Source organism: Rhipicephalus sanguineus, chromosome 5 (assembly GCF_013339695.2).
Source record: "Rhipicephalus sanguineus isolate Rsan-2018 chromosome 5, BIME_Rsan_1.4, whole genome shotgun sequence".
NCBI lineage: Eukaryota > Metazoa > Arthropoda > Arachnida > Ixodida > Ixodidae > Rhipicephalus > Rhipicephalus sanguineus.
The window spans coordinates 163312940-163329542 of record NC_051180.1 but is presented as its reverse complement, the minus strand read 5'-3'; the positions used below and the strand labels follow the sequence as shown (position 1 = coordinate 163329542).

Below are 16603 nucleotides of genomic sequence, written 5' to 3'. Positions count from 1 at the left end.
TTTAATATTGTGGTAAAAGATCGCCGACCTGAAAAACAGTCGTTCATGGGCTTCGGCTAGGCACGGCCTATACGAAGACATTCCTGCACAATAGAACAAGAAATTCTGACAGCGCTACATGCTCATGTAACAGAGAGCACCTTCTTCTACAATGTAAAAATTATGGTGCTCCTCGTAAGACGTTTCTCCAAGAACTAAAATGTTTGCATAAACGGCCCCCATCAATAGCAAAAATCTGCGTCCAAAGGCCAAGAGGAAATTTTCAAAACATCGCTGCGCACGTACTAGTGCAGTTTTTAGAGGAAACAGATATACCAATGATACCAAATCTCGTGAATTTTCTTTAAATGCGAAGCATTTCTTAGCGAACTTCTGCGACTTTGAGCGTATCTATCTATCTATCTATCTATCTATCTATCTATCTATCTATCTATCTATCTATCTATCTATCTATCTATCTATCTATCTATCTATCTATCTATCTATCTATCTATCTATCTATCTATCTATCTATCTATCTATCTATCTATCTATCTATCTATCTAGCCGCCTACGACTTTGTGCTTTCCTGGTCGCTTGGTTCATCGAATGTGCACCAAAATTGGTAGGGCGTAACATGACTGTATGCGAACATAAATAACAAGTCATAACATGAAAATCATGACACGCATGTCATGTACAGCATGATTTACATGCTACGCTCATGGTACGCTGGCGGCCGTTTCGCTAGTTTGATATACACCAAAATTGGTATCTTGCGACGTGACTGTGCAACGAACATAAATAACACGAGTTAACATGAAAATCATGACACGCATGTCATGTACAGCATGACTTACGTGCCACGCTCATGGGGCGCTGGCGGCGGTTTCGCTAGATTTATATACACCAAAATTGGTATCTTATGACGTCATTGTATGACGAACATAAAAACACGAGTTAACATGACAATCACGACTCGCATGTCATGTACAGCATGACTTACGTGCCACGCTCATGGGGCGCTGGCGGCGGCTTTGCTAGCTCGATCTACCCCGAAATTGGTATTGCGCGACGTGAGTGTGTAACGAACATAAATAACACGAGCTAACATGAAAGTCATGACACGTATGTCATGTACAGCATGACTTACGTGCCAGGCTCATGGTGCGCTGGCGGCCGTTTCGCTAGCTTGATCTACCCCGAAGTTGGTATTGCGCGACGTTACTGTCTGACGTACATAAATAATAGGAGTTAACATGAAAACCATGACACGCATTTTCCTCAATGACATACAAGACGATGTATGCAGCTCTTTGCTGGCTGCTTCGCATTACATCGATTCCCACAATGCGTGGGATCTGCCGGCTTTTTTTTCAAATTATTGTCAACCGGTGTGCTTGGCTACACGGTTGTTGTATTTCCCACAGATCTCTGCTGACTTTTATGGACCAAACGAATCAGACTCCCCGTTTATAGACGTTTGTTTTCATGATTTTACCTATTTTTATCCAAGTCTTCATCATTATTGCTTTAATTTCCTATCTTCTTTCCTCTTTCTCTCCTCCTTTTCTCTATCTCTTCCATGCTCCCGAAAGAGAAGGCAGGCGTGGTGCCCCTCTATTTTGCCAGCTTGCTCCCTCCCTCTTTTTTCTGTGTCATTGTGTATCTGTGTATGACAATCGAATAATAATCAATCAATCAATCAATCATTTATTTAACGTGCCCAGGAACAACCGTAAGGTCTTTGTGCAGGCGCACGCAAAAAAAACAATAAAAATAAACTATACAATACAGACAGTCTTCACAAATAAAAAGAGCAAATACACGTAGACAAAGAGAAATGAACACAAAAGGGGAGGAGTAAAATAAGACAACACGAGAAATATTGAAGGGGAATGAAAAATTAGATTGCATATATACAACTATGCGGAAAGACGGAGAAGGGAAGACTTTGTACATTGTGCCATACTATGTCAAAACAGTACAAAGCTCGGATAAAAACAATGATTGTGGACTATGAAAAATGTCAAGATCAAGAAAATTAACATTATAGAGACTTTGTACTCTGTGAACGGTAGAGTGTTGGAAGAAGCAGGCGGGTACATGAAACGGTCTGTTCTCTCTGGTTAACTTACGCGGAATTCGAAAATTAACACAATTGAGAAGTACAGGGCAGGATATGATACCGTGGACTAGCTTGTAAAGAAACAAGAGATCAGAACGATTTCGTCGGCAGTGAAGTGATGGCAATGATAATAATTCAGCAGTATTTGAACGAGATTTTTTAGCAAAGCGATGGTTATATATGCTAAGGAATTTTTTCTGGACTCGTTCAATGGTGTTACCGCTGGATTGAGCAATGCCATTCCATATCACGGACGCATACTCCAGTTGAGGAAGACAAAGCGCGGTGTACAATTTTCGGAAGGGCATAGGAGAACGGAATTCTCTAGACAATCTGCAAACACAGCCTAGGGTGCGAAGACCCCGCAAAGCAACACGCTTAGCGTGAGCAGAAAAGTTTAACGTGCTATCAACAACAACACCAAGATCACTGATCTCATAAACCTTGCATAAGGACACAGAATTGACAGAGTATTGAAATGACACGCTAGATGTTTTGCGAGTGATAGACATGAATTTTGTCTTCGAGGCATTCAGAGAAAGGTTATTAGCGTTGCACCATTCGGAGAAAGAGCGCAAGTCTGACTGCAGCAAGCGACAGTCGTTAACTGAATGAATTTCCTTAAAAATCTTGATGTCATCGGCATACAAGAGGAAAGAAGAATTACGAATGGCAAAAGAAACATCATTAACGTAAATTAAAAATAGGAGTGGGCCTAATACTGACCCTTGAGGGACCCCACTAGTCACTTTATACAAAGAAGATGATTGGTCATTTACCGCTACATAACAATATCTATTGAGCAGATAGCTCTGCAGGAGATTCACAACCGACAAGTCAACATCAAATTGCGCAAGTTTAACCATAGACAGTGTGTGGCTGACTACGTCAAAAGCCTTGCTCAGGTCACAGTAGATTACGTCAACCTGTCCTCTCTGAGAAATAGGTGTGGAGATCTGCGTCATGAAACTAGCAAGATTTGTGGTAGTTGAGCGGCCAGCGAGAAAACCATGTTGATTAGGAATCAATGAGCTTTTAACACTAAAAGACAATATTTTGTGAAGAGCCAGCTCGAAGATCTTTGATGTGGCACATAGTAGAGAAATCGGGCGATAATTAGAAACATCTGTTTTAGAGCCCGACCTAAATACTGGGAAAACACGAGCAGTTTTCCACATGCTAGGAAATGTGGAAGTGTCCAGGCAGTTATTAAATATCATAGTCAGTACTGGGACAAATATACTACTATAAGCTTTTAGTATGGCGGAGGGGATGCCATCTGGGCCACATGATAAGGATGGTTTTAAGCACTTAATGCATTCGCAGATAAGATTTTCATCCAGCGACAAAGCACTGGGTGAGCGAACTGCCTTAGGCGGTCTGATATCAGTGCTAGAGTCTGAGGCCTTATAAACGGATGAGAAATGTGCGGCAAAACAGTCAGCGACGGCATGCACTTCTACCCCATTTGAGTCTAGTAGTCTGAAAGACTCTCCGCTTTTGCTGGACCGTTTACGTACATACTTCCAAAACTCAGCTGGCCTGTCAGAAGCGCTTTTTTCTAAGAATTCAATATACGAACTATGATCCCGTTTATATAGGCGTTTAGCGAGAGTTCGAAAAAAGCTGAACTCTTCCTTCCACTCGCTCGATGGAGAACATTTAGATTTCCTGTGTGCGTGATCTTTATGCTTCAGTGCACTGATAAGTTCAGATGAGAACCAGTGGGGATATTTACGTTGTCTATGTGTGCATTGGGGAATAAAATTACGCATGCTGCTCAGTACAAGCTCCGCAAACTGATCAACCTGGTCATCAACATTTGGTTTGTCAGTAACCTGTGACCAGTCAACGGTGGACAAGTAATGATACAGGCCCGTGTAATCACCTCGCTTGAAAGCAAATCTTGGAGATCTGTTTACATAACTGCTGTAGCTCGTTGTTTCGGCTGATGCGGATAATCTTACGTTAAGTGGTGGATGGAATTTGTCAGGACGTACAAGAGAGATGCTGGAGCGGGAAACTTCAAGGGGTTGATCGTTTGACACACACAGGTCTAAGACGTTGCCACTGGAATTGACGACTGAGTTATGTTGCAGTAGGGAATTAAACGCCAGAAAGTCCAAGAGCAGGCTGCACTTTTTCTCTATGAAATGATTGTAATGAGAAAAGGTAAGCGTACTCCAGTCAATTCCAGGTACATTGAAATCCCCAAGAACAATAATTCTGTGTCCACTATGAGAAGATATCACAAGTTCAATAGAAGACATCACATCATGAAACGAGGCAGGGGAAATGCTGGGTGGTAAATAGAAACATCCAATCAACAATTTTTTACGGCGCTCAAGGTTGATTTCTAGCCAGATCGATTCTTCGATGGTTTCTAGGTCTTTCCGTCTAACGGATTTCAGTGAATTGTCAATGGCAATCAGCACGCCACCGCCTTTCTGTTTGGTTTCACTGAAATCTCGGTCACTGCGGAAGGTGGAGTAGGTCGGGGGAAAAAAGTCAGATGAGGGAATTTCAGTGCCGAGCCAGGTTTCAGAGATAGCAATAATAGGAAAAGCAGACGAAAGAACATTAGAGAAAAACTCGAGTGTCTTGGTACGCAGACCCCGAGCATTTTGGTAGAATATGTCTACGTCACACGGCACTTTGGATTCCAGTCACTCTCAGAGGGATGAAGCATGTCATCGCGCAGCTCCCCACGAAATGGCTTGAAGAGGCATCCGAGGGGCCACATCGAAGGGTCATTCAGGCGTTGTAGTGTTTCCTCGTCAACTTCAATATAGAATGAAGAATATGACTGGAACTTTGTTTGAAGTCGCCGGCAGGAGATGGGAGACAGATCCAATGAAGCAATATGTTTTTTAATGTCAGCAGTAGTGGTGTCCGGGCTCAACTTCGTAACAAAAATGGCCTTTGGCCATTGTGGCCTTTGTGGCCGTTGAGCTACAGATATAGTGGATGTTTTCATAACTCCAAACGAGGCGGGTTTCTTCTTTCTTTCACCCTCAGTCACCGCTGCAGAAGAGGCTGTCACAGGCATCACACTGACACGCTCCGACGTGTCTACGTCAGCTGGCGGCGAAGTCGAAGATGAAAGAATTTTGGAGAGGGGTTGTTCGGAGAACGCAGGTTGCTTGGAGGTCACAGACGGGTCAACGGTCACATGCGCTGGGGGTTTCACAGGTGCCTTCACTGCCACGGCGGCCGTGCGGCTCGTCAGCTCCTCACGCAGGAAGCGGACCTCTGCACGAAGGGAGGCGACCACGCGAGCTTGTTGTTCAACACCGCGGGAATGATCCTTACGGAGCCGCTCGTTGTCTTCGCGTAGTTGGGATACCTCGTCGCTGAGGAACGAGATTCCCTCCAATGCGTCGAGGAGGAGGCGGCGCAGCCCGGCGAGTTCGTCACCCGGAATAATAATAATAATAATAATAATAATAATAATAATAATAATAATAATAATAATAATAATAATAATAATAATAATAATAATAACAATACTTTTCTTATTAGCAGAGACTTCTTTATGAAAACAGAACTGTTGCAGTTAGAGTGCGGAATTTAAGCGGCATTTACCGAGTGACTTATCATCGGCTATGACAGCATCTTAGCGAACCTTTGTTGGACATTTAGATTGTGCGAATATCTGTGTTTTGTAAACTTTTGTGTTTGCATAGGCACTTTATTGTATTGAAGAAGTGGGACTAACTGCGGCAGTAATGTATTGTCGGCCTTTGCATACTTTTGTGTTCGTTCTCTACTGTGTGACGACAAGTATTATGCAAGAGAAGAGTAGTGCCAATGCACCACGCATTAGCACCAGCTTCTTGTACGCATTTAATTAAAAAAAAACTCGATGACAAACGACTGTCGCAACTGCTGCACCGTATGCGCCAGCTACACGGTGAACACTCCTTAAATGGAAGCCATGTTCGAATAAACTCTGAATTATACATGAATTAGGGTCTACTGGTTCTTCCTCCAGCAATTGCTCTTCACCTCTCCATCTGGGAGCTAAGCAAGCAATGGTACTGTCGTCCTCATTATTACTAGAGGCGCGTTTACACTAGAGCGACACGACACCGATTTCGATCAGCCGACTATCGCTGGGTGTGTCTTTTGTCGTCTCGTCGTCCTATTTACACTGCAACGACTCCAACTGTCGTCCGATCGTCCGTGAAAGACGCCGTCTGCGTCTTGTCGTGCTCCCAGACTCTCGTCAGCCGATTCTCTTGTCACACAGAAGGCGCGAGCAGCGACAGCGACTAAACATGCGTGCAAAAATTGAAAACCGAGGACCACCTGTTCTCATTTAGGCCGTTATCCCTCCTCTACCATTGTCCCTCTTGGGGTAGCGACGCAGTTCCCGCCACCCCTTCCGGCGTCGACGTTGTCTTTCTCCCTCACTTGGCAGAGAGGGAAAAAGACAAAAGAGCGACCGACGTTCGCTACACCGGCGTGCCCTCTTAGAGTAGATAGATGGAAAGACGAATGGAGGAAGGCACAGAAGAGTTAATGTTCCAGAGAGACTGGTTTCATACAGTCACAAGGCATGCATAGTTTCTTTGCTGGCACGTCTATCAGCCTTCATTGTCTTCACATAACTTGAAACCAAACGTTATCAGCCTTCGTTCAAAAGAAGTAGTCGTGGGGTGAAAGCGTAGTAAATACGCGAAACGACCTTTCATATGAATAATAGCTGTTCATAGATAGAAGGCGATTGAGGCTAATTGCGCATCTCCCCGCAAGCGACATCAGATATTTTTGCTGAAAGCAAGTTAAGAGGCAACTGTTGTGCTATCTGAAAGATAAACTAATCTGATATGATTGTCCGCATTTTCTGCCAGTATTTGTGTCGTGGGTTCTCGGGGGTCAAACGTTTTTACATGTAAATGCCTACAGAGGCTTCAAGTTGTACCGTAGCGTTCTCATAATTTTTTATGTTATATGAGACATACATGGTTATGGCAAGCTTTTTTTTTTCTTCCAGGAAACTGTCGCAGGAATGCATTAGAGTTATGAACGCGCAAAACCTCATGAAAGACGAAAACAAATTTCCAGGGCAGACTGTTCGTGCACAATTCTTCTGCAAAAGACTTAGACGGCAAAGTGGCCAAGGAGGGCGACGACAAAAAGTCATCGTGAAACAGGTATGATAACAAACTGCACGTTTTCTCAAGAAATATGATAATATTCAGCAGGAACATTTCTATATATATCAATGATCAGAATTTAACTTTTTTTTCTCTTTACGAATCCCCCGTCGCGTTGGAGCTGTTGTTATGATTCTCGGCTACTGACCTGAAGGTCGCGGGTTAGATCTCAGTCGTGGCGGTCGTATTTCGATGGAGGCGAAAGCTAGAGGCCCGTCTACTGTGAGATGTCAACGATCGTAAAAGAAACAACATAGTCGAAATTTCCGGAGTCCCCCACTACGGTTTCCCTCATAATCATATCGTTGTTTTGGGACGCAAAATCTTAGATGTTTTAATTATAAGAATGACACGACTCTCAGAAATCTAGGGAACCTTCACGAAGCACATCGCAGGAACGACGGCTTAATGAAGCAAAACGGCTCTCTGTACACTAGCCTCCGTCGATTTTGTCCACTTGCGAGACACACGTGTTACTATCACGTGAGCTCATCGACACGGTGGCATTGTACAACCGTTAGCTAAAAAATGACCATAAGCTGCAGCCGTGCAGGCACAGGCCTCTCACTTCTTTGAAGTCTGGACGAATTGAGACTAACGGGAGACTGTGAGGGCGTGAAAACGTTCAACGTTTCTGAGAGAATTGCGCCGCAGGACAGAAATCCGCATCACGTGTAAAAGCGGAACCGCATGGCGCGTTTTTCGCAAGCGAAAAACACGACACGCAGAGAACGCCCGCGTTGCCGTGGTCCTAAGTGCACTCGAACAGAAAGAATGCAGCGACGTTTTCGGGCCGCGTTTGCTGGGTTGCTAGATTTTTGTGAAAAGCGCACGCCAGCTTAAACAGGTTCCACCGAAATGCGTGGAGGTCAGTGTCGCCTGGCTGCTTTGAAAGAAACCGAACACGCGTCTGCACCCTAACAGTGCTTGGCGGACGAGCGGGCGACGTGCCGCGTGAGGCGTATTTTTTTAGGGGCGAAGCTCCTTAAGGCGGCACCCGTTCGTCCCTCGTAGTCTTAGTCGTAGTAGTCGTAGTGCGTAACCAGTCTTGCGCTTTGACCTCCAAGGTGGTGCCGGTTGGAGATTTTTCCTGTGCGTTGTTGAACAATAAAAAATTCGCATCGTGCGCGTTAACAAAAAGCCGAATTCTTCTGTCTCTCATTCCCGATTAGCAGCCATTGGCATGTTCCAGTAGGAAACGTTAGTAGAAGTAGAAGTGTCAGTGTTAGCTAAAAGCCGACTTCTTCTGTCTCTCATTCCCATTAGCAGCCATTGTTTACCTACAATGTAGAGCCCGGTGAGATTTCTCCTGTGCGTGATTAAACAATAAAAATTTTGTTCAAAACGCCGTTGATTGATGAAATAAACCAACGAAAGACGCCAGATGTTTTGTAAAAGCAAAACGAAAGAACGCCAGATGTTTCTAAAGCAAAACGAAAAGACGCCAGCTGCTTAACGAAAGACGCCAGATGTTTCCTAAAGCAATGGTTTTCTAAACAATGAAAATTCACAGCGTACATGTAAAAAAAAGTGAGCTGCAAGTCGTCATAACTCATCGAACCTTTAGTATAAACGCGCCCGATGTCACGTCGGTGATGATGTACTGGGCAGAATTCACGGAAGATTCACGCCCACTCATCACCCACTTCGCCCACTCATCATCATTCACTCCGTGGATATGCTGTGATTTTTTTTCTACTCCAGGTGGGAAGACGCAGCGGCGTGATTTCGATACGGCATTCGTCAAAATGACGCGCCCATCCCTCCGACCGTCATGCGGTTCCACCTTTAAACACGCCAAGCATCTGCAAATGACTCGCTTGTCTGCATTCCGCCTGATGGGACAGGCGATCTTGCCTGTCCCATGCATCCCAGTATGGTGCTTTGGCACTAGAGGTTGGAGAGCAAGTCCGTGTGTTCGAATATTCTTATATATGTGTGTTTGTTTGCTTTCTATTTATTCCTGTATTTCTTTTTGGTATGCCAACTTACAAGCGCAACGTATCAGCTGCTGAGGTGAGCTGACTGCTAAAGCATGAATTAATACCTAAAGCAATGAGCTCATGCCGCTGCTTTCAGCGTACTCAACGCGAGGTGTTCTTCCGGCCTGATGCTCCTACTGTTAACGCAGTTAAACTGTGAAACGGTACGTGGAATAATTGAAATAAGTTCGGAAGTAGTAAGCCTCTTTACTATTGTCAAGTGGCGCGACGGTGAAAAAAGCGGAATTCACGCTGGTAGACACGAAACTCTTTATTGGGCGAACTCGTACCCGGAAAACTAATCAACTTAAACTTGAAGCAAGGCATTCTGTACAATGATAGCCGCGATCAGTTGCCGGCCACCCGTTTTGCGATCATCGGTGGCACTCGTCGTCTTTTATACATGAACGATCGTAAACTCCAGCATTACAACTGGTACTCCATAATTAACTGCGCTACTCGTGTCGCGTGCGCAATCTTATCAGAATGGCCTAAAACAATCGAGCCATTTCTCAAACTTTGCAGCGTGTCCTGCGTCGAGTGGTGGTAACACTCTTGGTGGGTGAAACCCGGTTACATAAAAAGGAGGCATAAGCCCATGCGGCATTGTCCGTTCGTGAAAAAAAAGCATCGCCTTCATGCTGTAAACAGAACATGCAGGTAAAATTGATACAAAGGAAATTAACACAGTAAGTTCGAAATGAAGTTCTCCAGTTCGTCAGCGTGTAATTAAGGTTTAAGGCGCACTACGTGGACGACTTCTGTCCACGCGTGGCGCCCCCTGGGAACTGGAAATGCTGTCGGGAATAACTTCGTAGTCCAATGTGGCAATGCGCTGAAATACCTTGTAGGCCCGAAGTATCGCAAAAGAAGCTTCTCGCTGAGTCCGCGTCGAAGTGTCGGCGCCCAGAACCACACGCGGTCGCTAGGCTGGTAATACACGATGCGTCGTCGAAGGCTGTGAAGGCGCCTGTCGCTCATCACTTTCTACACTGGTGCGCAGCCTCGCGAGTTGTCTGGCTTCTTCGGCACGCTGAAGGCAGACTGCAGCGTCTAAGTCGCCATTGCCGCTGACGTTCGGCAGCATAGCGTCAAGTATCGTTGCCGCGCTCGTTCCGTACACCACCTGGAACGACCTCGTTTGTGTTGTTTCTCCCACTGTCGCGTTGTAATCGAAGATAATGTACAGAAGGATTACATCCCAGGTCACGGGCTCGATGGCAATGTACAGTGCCAACATGTCGGCGAGAAATTTATTCAGACGTTCAGTGACACCATTTGCCTGCGGGTGGTAGGCAGTCATCCATCAGTGATTTGTCCGGCTAGAGTGCAACAGTCTTGCGCTAGGTGTGCCGTAAAATCTGCCCTCAGAGCGGTCATTAGGACTTCAGGAGCGACGTGGCGTAGTAATACGAAAATGACCGCTACTCCAGAAGCAGTACTTTTAGGCAGGGCCTTGATTCCGGCGTAGCGGGTGAGGTAGTCTGTAGCTACGACGATCCCCTTCTCCTAAACGTGACGCCGAAAATGGTGCCAGCAAGTTCATTCCGATATGCTCGAACGGCCCGCGAGGCGGCTCGATCGGCTGAATCGGCTCGATCGGAGGAGGCTTGGACTTTACTAAAGAATTGCTTCAGAATAATGGAATACAATTTCTAGACATTTCCTTAACGTTTCAGAAGAACCACGTGTGCTGGCAATATTACCCTAGATATTCTAAGCCGCTGGCAAACTTCTGGTCGATGAGTTTTAAGGTTGTACAAAACGCTGTAGCCATGCCATACCTTGAGTCTTCCCTCACCAACTCATGTGGGCATAAATGAGTGCTAGCTTTAACGCACAGGTTACGCGTTTCTTTAGATGTAGGTTATTCGCGCGTTGCAGTGGCCCCTGTTACTGAACAGACATCCATTTTGTTATGCCCGAGCATGATTGTTTGATAGTGTTTCTACGGCTGCCAATAAGCTACGCAAGATATGTACCGCTGTGCAGAGAATGAATGAGCGAGTAATAGACAAGAATCGCACTGATATTTGTTTCCTAAAACCCACCAGCGAATCGACTAATTGCCGTACGGATGTGGTGTATAAGGTTTCTATTAGCTGCGGCCTTTTTCACGTAAGGCAGATGGGCCGCTGTGTTACCCAGAGATTACTGGAACATAAGAAATCACTAACCGGAGGCTCACCTTATAATCTATCTTTACATTGTCGACAGTGTAAGTTCACGCCTAAATTCTATGAATACGCAGTTTTCTACACGCACAGAAATGAAGAAATGCGTCTCATGAGTGAGTCATGGTATATCGCTAACAGTGGTCGCGCATGCGTGAGCCAAACGCTGATTAACTTCCGTAAAGAAGAAATCAACTGGTTTAACAGTTATATTTAACGCAGACTGCCACGCGTGCTACATTGTTAGGTTGGCCTATTGCCTGCGCCTGCGTAGTGAAGTTTTCGTGCCTTCTTTCTCTTCCACCGTTGCGCGCCGTTGCAGTTTTCTGACGCCGTTTGTGCTCTTTTGACTGCTGTCGTGTGTCCGTATTTGCACGCCCAGTCTTTTAGAATAAATACTTACCAACTAGCTAATACCTCTGTTGTTCATTGCGTTTTGACAATGAGCATGCGCGTAAGCTTGTTATCCGGCTTCAAAGAGCACGCCTTTCTTCCATTAAAATCAGTTGCAAGTACCGCGTTGCATGTATCTTCTCTTCCTTGGTCCCGTCTTTTGCGCTGTTGTTTAAATATCATGCCTTTCTTCCAAATTTCCCAGTCTGCCATCCTGTTTCGTGTTAGGGTTACCTCTGACAAATGCATTTGGTGACTCCTTGTTTATCTTGCTGCTAAACTTTGTTACGTGTTGCACCGACCGCATGGTATTGTGACACTTTCGGCAAGTGCATTTACCGCCTCAAGCGCGCTGCACAAGTGCAACCCGCACACACAGGCACGTAAGACGAAAGAGACACCGACCTTGCGCACTAAAAAAATATTATTCATTCGCTTTCCCTCGCCATATATGTGCGCAGATAATGAAAGCTGTCGTGTGCAAAGGCGCAGTAGCACCTTTATTAAGATACGGCCGGAGTGGAGAGGCGCGCGGGCGTTCCTTCTTAAACTCCCGCGCGCTTCTACAGTCTGGCTGGGATTAAGATAACGCTGCTTGGTCCAGGGTTGCAAACGGGCTTGTGCCTGATATAGTTTCACACTGCAAGAGTAGCCTCAGTATTTGTATGTGTTCACATTATAAAAACGGCGCAAGCATTGCTCCTCACGTGACTTCATTTCTTTATCCAAAGTATGAACGTGCGCGGCCTCTCCCCATTAATCCCGGAGTTGCTTTGCTTCGTCAGGCATTTTTCTTACTAAATTTTCTTTTCCTCTCCATGTTCATGTTGCTTCGTGTGCATTGCCCAAATATATTTTTTTATCGAATTCTACAAATCTTACTGTCTTGCCTAAAATGAGAAGGAATCTTTTATTCTACCTGATACACTGAATTACGACTTCAGACTCTTTGTTTTTCTTTCTACTGTAATATTCAGAGATATGTCGCATTAATTCCGCACTGAATACTTATGATTCAATAAAACCTGTTAAAACATGTTGTTGGGCTATTTCATTCAATTTGCGCAGCGTGGTAACAACGCAACACAAGGCAAAGAAATAAGGATAGGAAAGAGCTTATACTTGCAACAAGATTTTGCTTGAAGACGATACGCCGTCTTATTCACAGTACTGCCAAATGCGCAATAACATTTGCTCAGAACAATAACTCATAACGGTATGTTTATGGAATCGTGCTCTTGAAAAATGGAGATGCCACTCTACAAAGGGTCAATTGAGCGTAACCGATACACACATCACGTTTTACTTTGACATAATATGCCGCGATTAGTATTCGTAACAAGGTACTCTTGCTTCTTTCTGTATGCGTGGATATTGATTAGATCCGGCCTACTCATGCGGGTTTGACATTGAATAGGTCGATGCGCATTAATCTCATGTTTTTTTCGCATTTTTTCCATCAGGTGCTTCTTTTCCCACATTGAACACCATAACGAAGTCGGCCGCACACACTTTAGGGTCGAACGCTTACTAAGTGTCTTAATCAGGGTAGGCAAGACATAAACGGGCGTTTTTTTCGAAGACTAGTTAACAGCCGTTCACTGGTGGTTTGCAATTTTAATATTGCTGCAAAAAGCTCTTCACAACGACCTTCGTTCCCGCATGTGCTCTACCAGGAATAAGACCTGCAAACAACATCAATTATTTTCTATTTCAATAAAAAAAACTGCAAAAGATTTTCCGTCCTATTCGGATGCCTAATTCTGATTGTGCCGCAGGAGGCTGATTGCCATATTCAATGTTGCTATCCCTACGCCGGCTATATGACTTGTTCCAAATACAAAATGCTGGATGGTATGAAATGCATGCCTGGCAAGGTGCGTATTATATTCTTACGGTTCACTTTACTTCGTGTATACGCTTTAAAGATAGGATTATGTAGTCGCAATGTGCATAACCTTGCTTTTTCTTCAACAATTACAGCCTTTGATGCATCTAGTGGAACGTGGTCATTGTATCACGATCCAAAATTTATGCACGGTGTATATACCTGGGTAGCCTATTTAGTTCAGTCAAAAATGTGCAGCACTCCATCTGTCCTCTTTCCGACGCCTATTTCCCCACCCCTGTACAGAGCAGCAAACCGTTTAATACTACCAGGTTAACCTCGCTGCCTTTTCCTTTTCATCTATTACTCTCTCTATGTGTGCCGCACTTATCAGGGTCAGCTTTGACAGACCCCTGCCGCAGTTTTAAAATGTTAATAAAACGGTAACGAACTGCAGCCGAGGCTCCTGTCAGGCCGCCGCTGTGGTAAAGGGTTATGGGACTCAGGGGCTGAAGCGATGGACGCGCGCGCTATCGCGGTCGCTGCGGTCACATTGCCAGAGGCTGGCGTACTGTGTGATATCAATTCGCGTTAAAGATTCCCAAGTGGTCAAAATTTCAGTAGCCCTCCACTTCGGCGGGGCTCGAAATCTTATCGTAGCTTTGAAGTGTAAACCGCCAGAAATTATGTAACTTCTATCAGGCTCGTGCAAACATATAGGAATGCGTTATGGCAGGCTACCCGACCACCTTGACTTCAGACTTTTTATACTATCGCATTTGTTTCTTCTAGTATGGCCTTTTTTCTTTTCACATAGACTGGGATATCAGATTAGGCTCCGCGCAACGGCCGCGGGTATCACGGCGCGTGGTGATATGCGGCTGCGTGAGGGGGGGGGGGTAGCTGTTCTGTTGGATTGGAGTACGTCATCTTAAAAACAGTGCAACAACGCGAGGACGAAGAAAGAAACAATGGGACGGGCGCTGGCTCGCAATGAAGAAGTTTAATAGGAGGAACACCTACCTTTATACAAGCTGTCACGTGCACACCGACGCATTTAAATATAAACGAGTATCGGAGTCTCTCAATTGGTTTCCGATTAGTGCTAGGGGCACTTTTCCCGCCGCTGCGTAGTTTCCAATTAGTTTGCTTTCACGGGCACAGCGTCACCCGTAAAGCTTCCTTTAGTTTGGTGAACCACGATTTTGTGTCGCTTTTGTGTCCGTATATCGTTGTACTAGTCGACAATACCACCTCAATTTATAACACTGCATCCAGTAGGGATCTGTCATGTTGAGTGAAAAGCAGATTAAGATCACTCGCTCTGTCCTTCTCAAAGTGCTCAACAATGACTCAACAAGCAGCATGAAGCAAACGACAGAGCCACTGGCTGACTTATTTATTCAGTGAAAATTCTTAGAAATAGTAACAACAATAATGGCAATAATCATATTAATAACCAAGAAAACTTTCAGTTCAGAAAATCAATGATGTACACATGGGCGAAATTATATTTAACATTTGTTAGTTCTTGCGGTCTCGATCATCTGCCTAATGTTTTCGCCTACACTTGTGTGTGAAGGCAGCCGACGTACTAAGCGCATGCTGCTGCTACTGATGATGATGATGTGTGGATTTTACTGGCGCAAGGGCCAAAATCTGGTCAAAGAGCGCCAAGCAAATGGTTGGGCATGAAGTTTCAACGAAATAGTGGGACTGATGGTGACATGAAGCGGCTGTAGAATGGCCTAAAACAAGTTGCTGTGAGGGCGTAAAATACATAAAATACATGTACGGTAAAAGTATGTTGTCGGTTGACGTATGCGATGCAGTATGAAGAATGGGCTATATGTGGTTGGTGTAATAAAACTTGCCAAATACTGTGGGCACGACGGCGTCGCTAAGTTTTTGCGCACAAGGGCATAGAGGCGTGTGCTTATGTTATGTGATCTCTAAAACATCGGTCTCCCAGGTGAGGCTGTGATACGAATGTCTTGAGCCAATGATCTGCAATGTAAAAGTCTATCTTATGAAGTTGAGATGCGATGCTGAAGAGTGGTTCAGTGCCGAGAAACATTGCTGGGTGTAATGAGATATGCTGGGTGTAAACTACGGAAAGTCCTTTTTTCTCTGATGCTCAGCTTCGGGAAACTCCACAAGCAAGTGGAGAACGGAGAACCTGTCCCCACATCTGTTGCATACAGGCGGTTCACTACTAGTCAACAAAAAGTTGTGTGTAGTGAACGTGTGTCCTATCCTTAGTCTGCAGGACAACACGTCCGTTCGCCGCGGTTTTGTCAGCAGTGGTGAAGAGCCTAACAGCGGTTTTACTAGATGTAGCTTGTTACATATTTCAGTATCCCACAGGCGTTGGCATTGTTTTCTTATATTTAAACAAATAACTGGCCTTAAATCCGTGATACAAACAGGCAAAGCACGGCCACAGGTCCCTGTTAGCGTAGTTCGAGCGGTTTTGTCAGCATGAACGTTGGCCTCAATGTCTCTATGACCTGGCACCCAACATATACTAACAACCTGGTTAGATGTGTGTGCTGCACACAATTGTATGTACAGATTGTTTAAAACCGGATTTTTATGTTTGCCGAAAGATGTTGGGGACCTAACAACGCTTTAGGTGTAGGTAAATATCACGGCTTTATGTAGTTTTGTTCGTTTGGTTTGTTGCACAGCAGCCGTAACTGCATACGCCTCTGCTGTAAAGGTACACTTTTCCGGATGCAGAACGTCGCTTTCGGTAAACGCCGGACCAATAGCTGCGTAAGAGACCGGTATGTGTCTTGGACGCATCCGTATAGAATTATGGACACGAGTATTTGGGCTTGATTTCTTGAAAGTGCATTTTAATATGCACATTGGTGGCGTGCTTGGTGACCTCAATGAATGATGTGTCGACTTCAACAGTCTGCCTCTGCCAGGGCGGCGGAAGATTTATTGGG

At 44.9% G+C, this 16603-nt stretch overlaps 1 protein-coding gene across 1 annotated transcript in view; it reads left to right on the top strand.

Moving 5' to 3' along the window:
* The window catches only part of LOC119394394 (venom metalloproteinase antarease-like TtrivMP_A), a 127432-nt gene that overhangs the window by 90325 nt on the left and 20504 nt on the right, over window positions 1-16603 (top strand). Inside the window, exons 12-13 of the mRNA XM_037661692.2 lie at window positions 7107-7266; window positions 13597-13695. Coding sequence (XP_037517620.1) covers window positions 7107-7266; window positions 13597-13695 — 259 coding nt within the window. The remainder of the gene's footprint in view (window positions 1-7106; window positions 7267-13596; window positions 13696-16603) is intronic.